This window comes from Lagopus leucura, unplaced genomic scaffold, assembly GCF_019238085.1.
Source record: "Lagopus leucura isolate 7727_CA_CO unplaced genomic scaffold, USGS_WTPT01 Super-Scaffold_54, whole genome shotgun sequence".
NCBI classification, from domain to species: Eukaryota; Metazoa; Chordata; class Aves; order Galliformes; family Phasianidae; genus Lagopus; species Lagopus leucura.
In genome coordinates, this window is record NW_024962251.1 from 4093228 (window position 1) to 4106184 (window position 12957).

The window sequence follows — 12957 nt, forward strand, 5'->3', positions numbered from 1 at the left end:
TAGCTGCACGCATCCTGCTGCAATTCTGATGAATTTTCAGATACATATAATCACAAACAGCCTTGATCAGAGCCTTCATCACTGTCTCTCACTGCTGATCGATTGTGGGTGCAAGTACAAGACAGATCATGGCATTACACGGGATTTAAACAGTTTACCAATAGATCAAACCACCCCTAGGAATCCATCCTAGAATGCTACCTTCAGGAAATACTTCGGTATTTCAGGTGCCTGTATACAATTGTTCTTGACCCTCCAGCTTCCACATATTGTACTCTGTAGCTGTTTGTACAAGCGCTATTCTAAGAAATCTATACTCATGTTTTGATTTTGTTACCGTGGTCTTTCTCTCTTACGTGAAAACTGCCCTGGTTTCACAGACCGAAAGTTATTTGTTCATAAACACACTCTGGAAATAACAAGAAAAGGTACATTAAAAGATCCAGCCCGGCGTTCGGCACGCCAACACCAAAACCCTCGCAGAGAAACGGAAGGAGAAGGCGCTCAGGCAGCGGGGCGGGCAGCGGCGCCCCGGAAAGGGCGGGCTGCGCGGCGGAAGCGGCAGGGCCGGGCCGGGCCGGGGCAGGGCGCTCCGACCGTCGCCGCCGCCCGGGGCGCGAGCGCGGGGTCATGCCGGGCCGGAAGGAGAAGAAGCGGCGGCGCTCCCGCTCCTGCTGCCCTGAGGGAGCGGCGGGCGGCGACAGGAAGCGGCGCAGCGCCGAGTCCGGTCGCGGCGCGCCGGAGGTAACGGGCAGAAAGCGGGAGAGATGGAGGGCGGGAGGGAATTCGCGCCTTGCCTTTCTTCCTCTGAGGCGTTCCGCGCTGTGACGGGGCTCCTCGGTGAGCGGCTCGTATGGTCTCGTTGCAGGTCCGGGCTGACCTTCCTTGCGGAGATGCCTGTAGTTGTTTGGCAGCCTGTGAGTTAGTGGGAAGGGAGGTTTGTTTCTTTGTTTGTGTTGTCACCGCGCTGCTCCGTTTCGCTTAGCGCAGCAATTTTTGGTAATATCTTTTGTAACGCTCCCGAAGTTAAAACGGTGTTTGAAAACTCAGAATTCCATTTCGAGATGTCTTACGAGTGTGAAGCAAAAACCTGTCACTGTCGCTGGTGAAGTGTTGAGTTTCTGGAAGACGTGAAAGCTGTACTTGTCTTTTTGATTTCAGGAAGAAAAATGCAATGTGCCACCTGGAGAAAAAACAGAAGAATCCGAGCAACTCAGTGATGTAGAGGAAGGGGGATTAGATCTCAGCGTGTCTCTCAAACCAGTCAGTTTCTACATTGCAGACAAGAAGGAAATGCTTCAGCAGTGTTTCTGTGTCATAGGGGAGAAGAAACTACAGAAGATGCTGCCTGACATTTTAAAGGTACTGAAATGCCTTCTTGTGTGTGCTTTGCAGAAGCTTGAATGCTCATGTAGCAAAACACGTTTCTTTCTCAGGGGTAGTGGACTTTCAGCTTAAAATTTGCCTATATATTTCTTAAATAAAGATTACATCAAGTCTTAAAAAGGGAGACTTTTTAAAGGTTTCATGTGGTTGTTCCACAGCTTACTCTTTTTTTCCGTGCTGCTGTAACTGAACTGGGCAGCTATTTTTATAGCACCTGTCTGTACTTGTTATTCATATGTAAGAGGAGTTCTAATTGCATGGAATGAGTTCAGTCATGTTCAGTGGTAAGTATTCTGATGTGTTAATAAAAGCTTGATTTGCGTTTGAGCTATCCAAGTTTCTTAAAATAATAAAATCCTTTCTAGTTAAACAGCTTCTTGAAGCTGTTACTTTTCTGGGGTTTAATAGGAGTACCTGTAGTATTTTATTGACTTAGAATGCTTTTTGACTGTTGTGAAGAGCAGGACTTGGTGAAAATACAAAAGCAGTCTGTACAGAGAGGGAGGCTCCAAGTGGAGTGCTGTTTTTGTGCTGTTTTAGTTTAGTGTTAACTAATAGGTTTTCAATTTTTGTCTTATTTTTTTATTTTAATCTATAAGTCTATATTGGTATAAGTGAGGCAGGACAGACGTTTTAAGCTCAGTAAATTGCATGCAGTGTAACTCATTTCTTATCTGAGAGAAATGGAGTAGTGTGGTTAGAGGCAAAGGCATAACTGATGTGGAAAAGAAATTACACAGTAGTGTTGGGATGAAAGTGACAGTAAAATCGTGTGTTAGATCAGATGTTCAGTACTGATTAATTTTCGTACGTGTAAATGGCATTGTAGTTCATTTAGAAATGCAAAATTATCATTTCACCTTGAGGACACCAAGAAATACAAAATATGTGGAAGTAGCTGGAATATCCATAGGCTAAATAAATGTGTGATATCAAGCATGAGAAATGAATCACAATTTATGTATTTTTATGGCTTCTTTTTTATGCTAAACCGTGATACGTAATTCCTCTTGGTGCTTTGTCAGTACCATTGTTGACTTCCATTTGTGAACTTGGACTCAACAATTGACTTTGGTTTTTGCAGGCTTAATTATGTAGTTCACCTCCTCCTGAATGACAGAAAAATACCGATGATCTGGGCTGCAGTCAGTTTGGTCTTCCGTGCTTGAAACCTCTGTCCCATTATTTGTACTGATCAGTGTTACAGCTGCAGTGAGAAGTCCCAACAATCAAGTAACTAATACTGTGTATTGCTTGATTTATTTATTTATTTTTTTTTTTTGAGCAAAACACAAATGAACTGAAAATCCTCGACTGTTTTTGGTGGTTGTTACACTAAAATCAGCTACCTAATGTTTTTCAGTAGTAACATCAGAGCAAGTTAGAACAGTGAATAGATTCTGAATTACTATGTAGGGCTGGAGATCTACTTAGCGTTTGTAATTATTCTTTCCTCAGAAATGTTTACTAGCCTGTGGCCTGTCTGTCTGTCTGTCTTCTTAGAGCTGTTCCATGGATGAAATCAAAAGGCTTTGCTTGGAGCAGCTGGAGATGTTGTCTGAAAAAAAACTGTTGAAGATACTTGAAGGTATGAATGAAACTTTTAGGCACCACTGTACACAGAGCATAAGGAAAGCAAAAGTAGTCTGCCTTTAACTGCGCCTGTGTTTCCAGGTACTGCTATGTATGTATAAATATATGTATGTATATGCTAGTCTTGACCTTTTAATCCTTGGTAAAAACATCCAGTAATTCTGAAGGTGTTAGGGACATGTTCAAAAATGACTGTGTAATGTTCCTTTCCATAGTACCCAAACTAAGAACAAAAGTTTTGGCTTGAATGTGATGAAGCAAAGCCAGGAATTCGGAAGAACTGTTTGGAGTCCATTACTTTGGGTAAACTAATGTTAAGTTACCTCCTAGTTCTCTGCAAGGGAAGTCTTATATTCCACAATACTAGATCAACACTATTAACAGTTGCACTAGATTATTCAGGGTAGTTAAAGAATTCTTGGTGCATGTCTCTGCTCTGCTGAGACACGCAGTTCATACATTTTTATTACGGGCATGATGTTGCAGTGTTTCAGTATCTTCCTGGATTTCCTCTTAGTTTCTAAGGTCTCCAGAATTTATTGTTATTGTCTTCTCAATCAAGTGGAACAGTTGAATCCTGAACAGTAGAGAGTACTTTGTACTACTTATGTCTCCTGTGCTTTATTCTTATTGCCTATCATATTGTGGTACTGAAAAATGTGTAACTGAAAAATGTTAATCATGTGTTAGCAGATATCCTGTGAATAAGCTTTTTGTTTCTGTCCATGTCTGACTTTAGAACAACTGTTTCAGATTTCAGTAGAGATAATTAAAGTTACTATATAGCATTAATTGTGCTAGGTGCCTAAACTTGCATGTTTGAAATTGTGTATACCTAGGCAAGAGTGGAGCTGATTCTGATACTGACGAGGATGGTGATGGAGAAGACAAGACTGGAGGTGAATCAGTCAGTCAGTGAGTAAAAGAAAACAGTTCAAAACTTAATTTAGAAATACTGAAAGCAAAATTGGGATTTTTTCATGAAGAGTGATCAAATGTAGCGTTTAGAGATTCAATTGATTTAACCTTAATTATATAATTACTTTGGTAAAATGGCAGTGAGCTGTTAGTGCTAGCAAGCATTACGCATCCAAACGTGTTTTGATAATGTTAGATAAATGAGTTTCACACTGGCATTACTTCCCATCAGTTCAGTTGTGATAACTGAACATATGCTGCAAAAGTGAGATTGTGTGATTCATGTTAACATTCTTCAGTTGAACTACAGTGGATTGAATAACCCTTCCCACTGAAATCCGTGAACTTCTTGTAAAGAGTTTTTGGGCTGACATGTATTGCTTTCCTTCCATCCTTATTTCTGGTCCTTCATTCCTCTCCCCGTTGGAGCGGCACTGACACTTAACAGTTCCTGTGTTCCTGTTGAGGATGTAGCATAATGTCTGGAGTTTCGAGTACCGATGTTTGTAGTTGCTCATTCTTAGGCTGGCATCTGCACTTTTGCAAAGGCCATTTTTTTGTTTGTTTGTTTGTTTTTAACCTTTTTAAAAAAAATACTTCTGTCTTTTTAAGGACACAAGTCTTGCATAGTATGTTACTAAGTGACTTTTACATTGAAAGAGTAACCTCTTTCTGACAATTTCTAAAAAAAAGTAGTCAAGGGGAAAAGAGTGTTAGTGTACCCACAATGTACCCACAATGTATCAAATTCTAGGAATCTAAGTCCACAGGAATCTGTAGAAGATACAACAATATAATACAGTAAGCACGTAGGAAAGCTAGAAGATTTTCTGTTTTGATTGCTGACTTGTTTACAGCTGGTCACAGAATCACAAAATGGCCAGAGTTGGAAGGGACCTCAAGGATCATGAATCTCCAACCCCCCTGCCACAGGCAGGGCCACCAACCTCCCCATTTAATGCTAGACCAGTTTGCCTAGGGCCTCATCCAACCTGGCCTTGAACGCCTCCAGGGATGGGGCATCCACAACTCTCTGGGCAGCCTGTGCCAGCACCTCACCACTCTCTCTGTAAAGAATTTCCCCCTGACATCCAACCTAAACCTTCCCTCCCTCAACTTGAAACCATTTCCCCTTGTCCTGCAGTTATCAACCCTTTCAAAGAGTTGATTCCCCTCCTGTTTGTAGGCTCCCTTTAGGTACTGAAAGGCTGCAATGAGGTCACCCCGCAGCCTTCTTTTCTCCAGGCTGAACTCAGTTGGTCTTCATAGGGGAGGTGCTGCAGCACCCTGATCATCTTTGTAAAGATGGTCCACACATTCAGTACACAACTTTAATAAATGCCTTGAAACACTGTGGTCTTAATACTAGTGTCTGCTTGTTAAGGTACTTGTTAGTTGCTGGTTTGGTAAGTTCATCCAAATTTACTGAATAGAAACAGATTTGGGAAAGATAATTATAATACTTTAAATTCCAGGTCTAGTCAGTAATTTTGGTTCAACAGAAGGCTCACATTTTTGTTCAGAACAAGTTATAAAGTCATTAAAGTTGTTTCTTTTGATTGTATTTCATCACACATCAGATTTTTAGAAAATTGAGTGAGAGAAGTGAAATTCCAGTATTTCTCCTGTGATTTAATATTTCATAAATCTGTTTCATAAAGCATGTGTAACTTTGCAGCAAAAAACAGTAAATTGAAGAAACAAACATGTATATTGAATACTACTTAGCAATTGAGTTTCGTTTCCTTTTAAGAAGCAGCCCTTAGTGAAAAAGTGATACTGTATTACAGAAAAGATGGGTGGTGGTAGGGTGACAATAACTTAATGAAAACAGCTTCTTAATTCAAATGAAGAGAGTAAATATGATCTGAATGCAACTGAAACTATAGTTTTTCAAGTGATTTAACTCTGACATTTTATGCTGAGTTTTACAGACAAACTTCTATGGTTAGGGAGACACTATCAGTGAGAATTGGTATTGTGCAAGACAACAGTGTACTGAAAATAGTTACTTCATCCTTGGAGCTCGTTAGGTGTAACAAATGATAGCTCATTTTCAAATGCTTAGAAAAGCTGGGTGCTTTACCACCGTGTAATTTCTTTAGTACTCTTGAAATGTACTCTTTACATTGTGAAAAACATAGATTGGAATGTCTTTTCTTTTGCTTCCAGGCAGGACAACAGCATAGACTCCACTTCTTCTTTGCGAGAAGACAAGCTGGAAGGTCAGGAATCAAAACAAGGTATGTAGAGTAGAAAATTTGTCTTTTCAGTTCTGTGAGACTGAGATTTTAAAATATTTTTCTGGTTAGAAACAAACAAAAGTAGTTTTGGTAGTTTGGCCTCCAGAAAATGGCTGAATGCTTTTGCAAGGCTCATTGACTCTTCACATCTCATGTTTCAGCTGAAAGGAACTCGGTTTATTTCAATTTTTTTAATGCAGGGAGGGGCTAGTACTGCTTTTACCATCTATTCCATTTGATAGTTGGTTTTACTTTGTGAGACTGCATTAGTCTGTTTTGACATTCGCAGAAGAACATGATAACTGCTGAAGAACTGCTTGTAACTTAATCATGTTCAGTCTTTTTGATACTTTGCTTTGAATGATTATGCAGAGCTGAGTTCTATGGAAATGCTGCTTAGCAGTCATGAGGAGTGGTGATTGCTATCTTTTACTTGAAGTCATTGCCTTCAAAAGTGTTCAAATCTTCAGATCTCTCAGAGGGAAAGCTTTGTTCTGCATATCCTTCTCCGTATATTCTCCATGTTTGTTCTAGCCAGTTTTCTCATTTATCAGAGGGGGTATGCTCTCCTTGGTCTGTCTGTTCTGAACAATGTACCTGTAGAACCCCTTCTTGTTGTTTTTCACTTCCCTTGTCTAATCAGTTCAGTGTGCACCTTGGCTTTCCTGATCCCACCTCTACTTCTCCAGACAGCATTCCTGTATTCTTCCCAGGCTGCATGTCCCTGCTGCCACTCCCTACATATGTCCTTCTTTTCTCTCAGTTTGACTAGTGGGTCCTTGTTCAGCTATGCCAGTTTCCAGCTTCCTCTGCTTGTTTTCCTGTACCATGGGACAGAGAGCTCTTGTGTTCTCATAAAGGCATCCTTAAAGAGTTGCCAGTTCTCCTTCTCTCCTTTTTATGCAAGGACAGCTTCCCAGGGGATTTCACCCAGTGAATTGTTCTCCCGGAGCATAATCAATATAGCCCCAATCATAGTCTCTTTAATGAGCTTCTCTGCACTGGTGATAGCCCCAGTTCCAATAACACCTCTCTTCTGGTTGGTCTAATGTGGACCAGGAAGTTGTCCTCAGTGCATTCCAGGAATGTCCTGGATTGTTTGCAGCCTGGCATGAAGCAAGAAGGCTCATCCACAGGCTCCCCTTGCTCAGCTGGCATGTGGTAGACTCTGGTTGCCAGCTGTTCTTTATTGGTCTCATCCCTCATTTTCACCCACAAACTCTCAACTTGCTCATGACAGTTTCTCAAAGGTAGATTTTTGCACTCCATCCATTTTTTCACATAGACATCAATTCCGTTGACCCTCTTTCTCTGTCTTTCTCTTCTGAAAATCTTGTAGCCCTTGATTACTATTCTTCAGTCATGGGAATCATCCCACCACATTTCTGTAATCACAGTTAGATCGTAGTATTCTAGTTGTGTTGTGGCTTCCAGCTCTTCCTGCTTATTTTCCAGGCTGCATGTAAATGCAGTTAAGACAGGCTGTCAGCAGTATTACCTTCTCAGAGGAGCCCCCATCAGATCCCTTGAGACAATTCTGAGTTTTTTCCCCCCACTGTTTCCTGAAGTGACAACATTCCCTTCTTGCTCACATAGAATTCCGCCCCTTCTCTCATCAAATCTACTTTAAAGCTCTATTAATCAGTCCAGCTGGCTTTCAGAATATTCTTGTCCTTCCTGTTCAATTTTTGTCCTGTCTCATGCTCACGTTTTTGGTCTTTCAGAGGCCTGTCCAAGATTGTAGAAACTGAATCTCTGACTGTGACACCAGTTATGCAGCTAGTCATTTACCCGACCTATATTCTTCCTTCTTCTTGGGTCCCAGCCTCCAAATGAGAGGGCAGAGGAGAAACATTGCTTACATTCCTATTTCCTTCACTGTCCTTCCAAGGGATGTAAAGTCTCTTTTAATGTTTTGTGGTTTCCTTACAACAACCATCTGGGACCCAATTTGAATGAGGAGTGGATAGTAGTCAACCTGTTTATCAGGCCTGATTAACCTATTATTGATGTCTCTGATGTTTGTCCCTGGCAGGAAGCAAACTTACCTGTAGAGATTATACAGGTGGCAATCCTAAATCTAGAATCTCTAAACTATAATTTCTTCTTCCCATAGCTCCCAAATGTAAAATTTACAGAGGTTTTGGGATCATTCTTTTCTGCCTTCAGTGGTCCCTGCCATGATGAAGCACTGTTGCCTCATTGCAAATGGCAGTCATGTCCTATCGCGACACCATCCTCTGCTGAAAGAATCTTTGATGCATGAAAGCATCCTTAATTTTCATCTTTTTGAGGCATGATTCTGTATTTTTTTTCTTTTTTAAATGCAAAAATGCAGTGGGAGACACAGGCACTGTGTTGATTGGCAGAACAGAAAGTGCAAAAGTGGGTAAATTAGTGATACACCTTTGGTTACCTGTTGTGTAAGGAAACAGTTTTCTTTAATCAGCAGCAGTACTTTTCCAGTCATTTAATGAACACCATGTAACAACTACCCGTATTGGTTTGTAGTTTAACACTGAGTATTTCTCTCTATCATCTTATTTTCATTTGGACTGTCTCTGTGCAGTAACATGAGAAACTTGGTCTGTAAATGATGTTAGTTCACCCCTTTATTGAGAATATTTTGAGGTGTTCCAAATTGGTATGTAAGGGGAGGATGCCATCAGATGTCCCTTGTGGTTGGAGGGCTGGGAGCAGAAGCACAGTCCAAGGATACTGGAGTGGCCAAAGTCAGGGTTGTTTATTTCATAGGAAATGCCAATTTGGCAGGGACCCCCAAGGATCATCGAGTCCAGCTCTGTCTCCACACAGAAATTCTAAATGCTTGATGTGTTCAGGCCATAACACCTGAGGAGACATGTAATGCTACCAGAGAGCACCCAGTAGCACCATACATGGCTGACAAGTGCTACCTAGTAGAAGGGCTGGTGGATGGTCTTCTTTGGACCTGTCACAGACCCAGCTCCTGCAGCTTCACACCCCAGCTGCAGAGGGTCATTGGAGTGGCCTGCACCTACAAAAGGTGGAGTGACCATGGGGAAAATGTTCTCTACCTCCTGCTTGTGCCCCTGAGGCCTTTTCAGGGCACACCTTCCACCTGGAGCTGGATGATGCAGAGGAAGTGCCAGCAAGGATGTCTTGCCTGCATGTGGAACTGGAGTGCACCTGTGCAAGGGAGCAGCTGCTGGGGGTTCTGCTTTCTTTACCATGCTCAGGATGAGCTGGGGGGGAAACAGGAGGCAGCCTCCTCGACATCTTCTGTGAGGGCTCCTGCCTTCATGTGCAGAAAACCACATGCTGGTTCTAGAAGCAGGTGAGAGCAGCTGGCGATGTTGCCTCAGTCACACGACTGCTGCCTGACAGTGCTGCCCTCACACAACTCCTGCAAGCTCAAGCCAACAACTGCCTCCACAAACACCTTCATTGAGATGGAGCTTCGGGTGCAGCTGAATGACTTAAACACCTTTACTATCAGTGTTAGTAATACTCAGGTTATTAAAAAATTGTCATTGCCTGGTATTTGAAGGCAACAATCACAGAGAGATCACTTGCTTGGGTTTTGTCTGTGTCACTAGTTCTGTTGTTATATGATGCATACAGTCAATGATTCTTCTAGCCCTACAGATAAATGTTCAGGAACCAAATTTACAGATGGATTAAACTAGCAACCCCGACCACCAGCTCTCCTCCAAACTAAAAGTTAGGTGAAAGACAACCGTTTAAAGCCAGATGTGCAGACATTAGTTTTAATAATCACAGAGTCACTGAGTGGTTTAGAGAAGTGACCTTTTGAAGTCATCTGCACCCAATCCTCCTGCTGCCAGAGCAGATTGCCCAGGATTGTATGCAGGTGGGCTTTGAATATGTCCATGGCAGGAGACTTCATGACTATTTCAGGCAACCTGTGCCAGTGTTTAGCTACCCTCATGTTAAAATATATATATATAAAATAATGCTTTTTTGTGTTCATGTGGAATTTCATGTGTTTTACTATTTGCCCATTGCTGTTGATGTTGTCATTAGTGTGCTCTACTGAGCTGAGAAATTTTTACAACCAGGTTTGCAATACTGTCTAAATACTTAATAAGCAATTTTTTGCTACATATAAGTCATTATAGATTACAGTAGTTTATACAGGAATGAAAACTTTTTTAGAATATTCATGGTAAATTATATATATTTCAAAAACACTGAGGCTAAATCCCCATTATTCATTAAGAGGGAACATAGCTGTGCCTTGTGCAATTAAAAAGCCTTTAGAATCAGTAATTATCATCATCTGGCTATATGTTTTTTATTTGAAGCAGTGAATGGTAGTTTTGCAAAGATACAAATATTGGCATCAGACTAATGATTTCTGAGGCCAAAGTATCAGAAGCAATAGTTTTTCTATAGCCAAATTCTGAGATCATTTACTCTCTGAGTTTGGCTTTTATTTTATCCTTTAATTTATTGCGCTGCCTCTTCTAATTCATTTTCTTAATGAGCTATGTCTTTTAGCTGACATTAAAAGTGAATACCATAGCTCTTCCTATGTTTTCACTGATGTAAGTTAAATAAGTTTGAAATACTTTTGTGGTAGATTTTGAATTTATATGCTGTAGTAGGAGTTTCTATGAACTTTCAGTACTTTTTTTGACATAGTGCCTAATTCCGTTTAAACTAAATAAAATAGTTCTTAAATGTTATTTTTAAAACTGCATTTTGAAAACTAAGCTTACTTTAAAGATAACAAACAATAATCAGTTCTGCTTCGTTGTGATTATAAAACCTTATAGCATTTTAATTGGTAAAATTCATCCATATGAAGGAATATGTTTCCCTAGTAGTGCAGCTTTGCTATACTATACATTCTTTTATTGGCATAAAAATGCATTTACACCTGTCTAAATTAGATCAGCTTTTAAAGATGAGTAAGAAAAACAAAGGGAATTAGTTGTCTCAAATTCGTAGATTTTTTTGCTGCCCTTTATACACTCCATGAGGAGTGTTTTGAGCAGAACTGATTTTTTTTTAATGGGAAAAGAAAAATCGCTGTTGGCTGTCTGACTGCAATTGTTGCATTTGTGTTGCAGGTAAAGGAGAAGATAGTGATGTCCTCAGCATAAATGCAGATGCGTATGATAGTGACATAGAGGGTCCATGTGATGAAGAAGGCAGCCCAGATGTGCAAGAAGACACTGTCAGGAGTGGAGCTGGTCAGATTGATGACCTTCAGAAGGACATTGAGAAAAGTGTGAATGAGATACTGGGGTTGGCAGAGTCTTGCCCAAAGGAGTCTAAAGCAGCAAGCTTAGCTGTTCCTCCATTAGAAGATGTTCAGCCATCAGCACAGCAGCTAGAACTCCTTGAGCTTGAAATGAGGGCCAGAGCTATTAAGGCTCTAATGAAGGCTGGTGATGTAAAAAAACAGCACTAAGATTGTTTACAATAAATTCTCAGTATCTTTTGAAAGATGTTGTGTTTATTCACACAGTTGTAGGGGTTGGAATGAACCCAACCCCCTGCTAAAGCAGGTTCCCTGCAGTTGGTTGCACAGCCAAGTCTTCAGGAGTATTTTGAATATCTTCAGAGAAAGAGACTCCACTACCTTTTTTTTTTTTTCTATCTTGAGTTTTTCCATAAGCTCCTAGCTAATTCATGCAGGCCTTCTGCCACCTTTGTCTGATTTCTTGCTCTTGCAGACGCACTGATATTGAGGTTGGAGGAAGTGGTGCTTGAGTATCAACCAACTCTTACTTTCCAATGGGCCCTTTTACCTTCCAATGCTCTGTTCTCTTCGGCGCTGAAGTGTATTTGGGCTGGGGTATGACATTCCTTATTCAGACACTTATGATACTGTTCACTGCTTCCATTGCCTTTGGTGTGCTGCTTCATGCCCAGCACAGATGAACTGCAGCACAAGTGAGTTGGTTTGATGCTGCCCTGAGCACCCAGCTGCCTCTGTGCATGGTTATATCTTCAAGGAGGCACAGTGTGTATGGAGCTATGCCATGAAGAACCTGGTGCCTTCAGGACAAAATAGAAGTGAGTTCTGTGTATCTTCATGGCTGGAAAATAACCGCTTTATTTATTTGCATCTTTTTAGTTGAGAAACTTGATTTGTCTGTTGCTTATTAGAAGTACTCTTTTTGCAGTGGTGTGACATCCTTCAGCATTCTTCCCTGTGATCTGAGGTGCTTGTTTCTCCTTGGGTCCAAGTCATGATAATGCAAATGTTCTATTTAAATTAAATAGCGATTCATTTTGAGAAGGTTAAAAGTGTGGCTAGGCTTCAGAAAGCTGATTTGCTAAACGTGTTGTTGTTGTGTTTTTTTGTTGGTTTGCTTTGGAATAAACGGTTGAACTTTCTTATTTTCTGAGTTTTGAAAGTGCCTGTAAGTGACAAATACCAGGGTTTTTATATTGGTGGTTGTTTAATTATGTTCCTCTTTTCCACTTTTGTGTTGTATCATAACTGAAATAAAGAAAATGGAGTCTTTTTCTTGACAGTGTTGTTTTTTAAATATTTGGCATAATATTTGGTAGGGTGTGGTACATTAGATTACTTTGAAGACCCTTTAGTTTTGATACTAAATTGATACAGCCATTTCACATTCCCTGTAAACAGGAAAATCTAATTTTTGTGTACTTGTTTCTTAGAAAAGCCATTTATTTGTAACTGTTATATACAAAATCGTAATTCTTTATTTTTGACTTCAAATGAATTTGTTTGTAAATAACTTGTACCATAGAATAAAATTTCCTGCTGTGATTTCATGACATAATTTCAAGAATTCTGATCTCTGAGAAGTAGTGCCATTTTTCTGTTTGG

General features: G+C 40.5%; 1 protein-coding gene across 4 annotated transcripts; it reads left to right on the top strand.

Moving 5' to 3' along the window:
• Positions 1 to 618: 618 nt before the first annotated feature.
• Positions 619 to 11597, top strand: CAAP1 (caspase activity and apoptosis inhibitor 1). 4 transcript variants are annotated; one of them, XM_042874174.1, is made up of 7 exons: positions 689 to 744; positions 869 to 937; positions 1162 to 1362; positions 2890 to 2974; positions 3819 to 3894; positions 6070 to 6140; positions 11219 to 11597. In XM_042874174.1, exons 3-7 carry the CDS (start codon positions 1294 to 1296, stop codon positions 11560 to 11562), a joined length of 645 nt encoding a protein of 214 aa, XP_042730108.1. In that variant the 5' UTR covers positions 689 to 744; positions 869 to 937; positions 1162 to 1293; the 3' UTR covers positions 11563 to 11597. The 4 variants fall into 4 exon arrangements, with proteins under 4 accessions (XP_042730114.1, XP_042730108.1, XP_042730121.1 ...); XM_042874180.1 differs by lacking the exon at positions 869 to 937 and having other exon boundaries at positions 619 to 744; XM_042874187.1 differs by lacking the exon at positions 689 to 744 and having other exon boundaries at positions 812 to 937.
• Positions 11598 to 12957: the final 1360 nt, after the last annotated feature.

Bases quoted from the DNA above. Each gene is read 5' to 3' on its own strand.
- CAAP1 (XM_042874180.1), top strand. From the start codon at position 631: ATGCCGGGCCGGAAGGAGAAGAAGCGGCGGCGCTCCCGCTCCTGCTGC. The intron at 745-1,161 runs GTAACGGGCAGA...TTTTGATTTCAG, and splicing joins CCGGTCGCGGCGCGCCGGAG to GAAGAAAAATGCAATGTGCC. The intron at 6,141-11,218 runs GTATGTAGAGTA...TTTGTGTTGCAG, and splicing joins AGGTCAGGAATCAAAACAAG to GTAAAGGAGAAGATAGTGAT.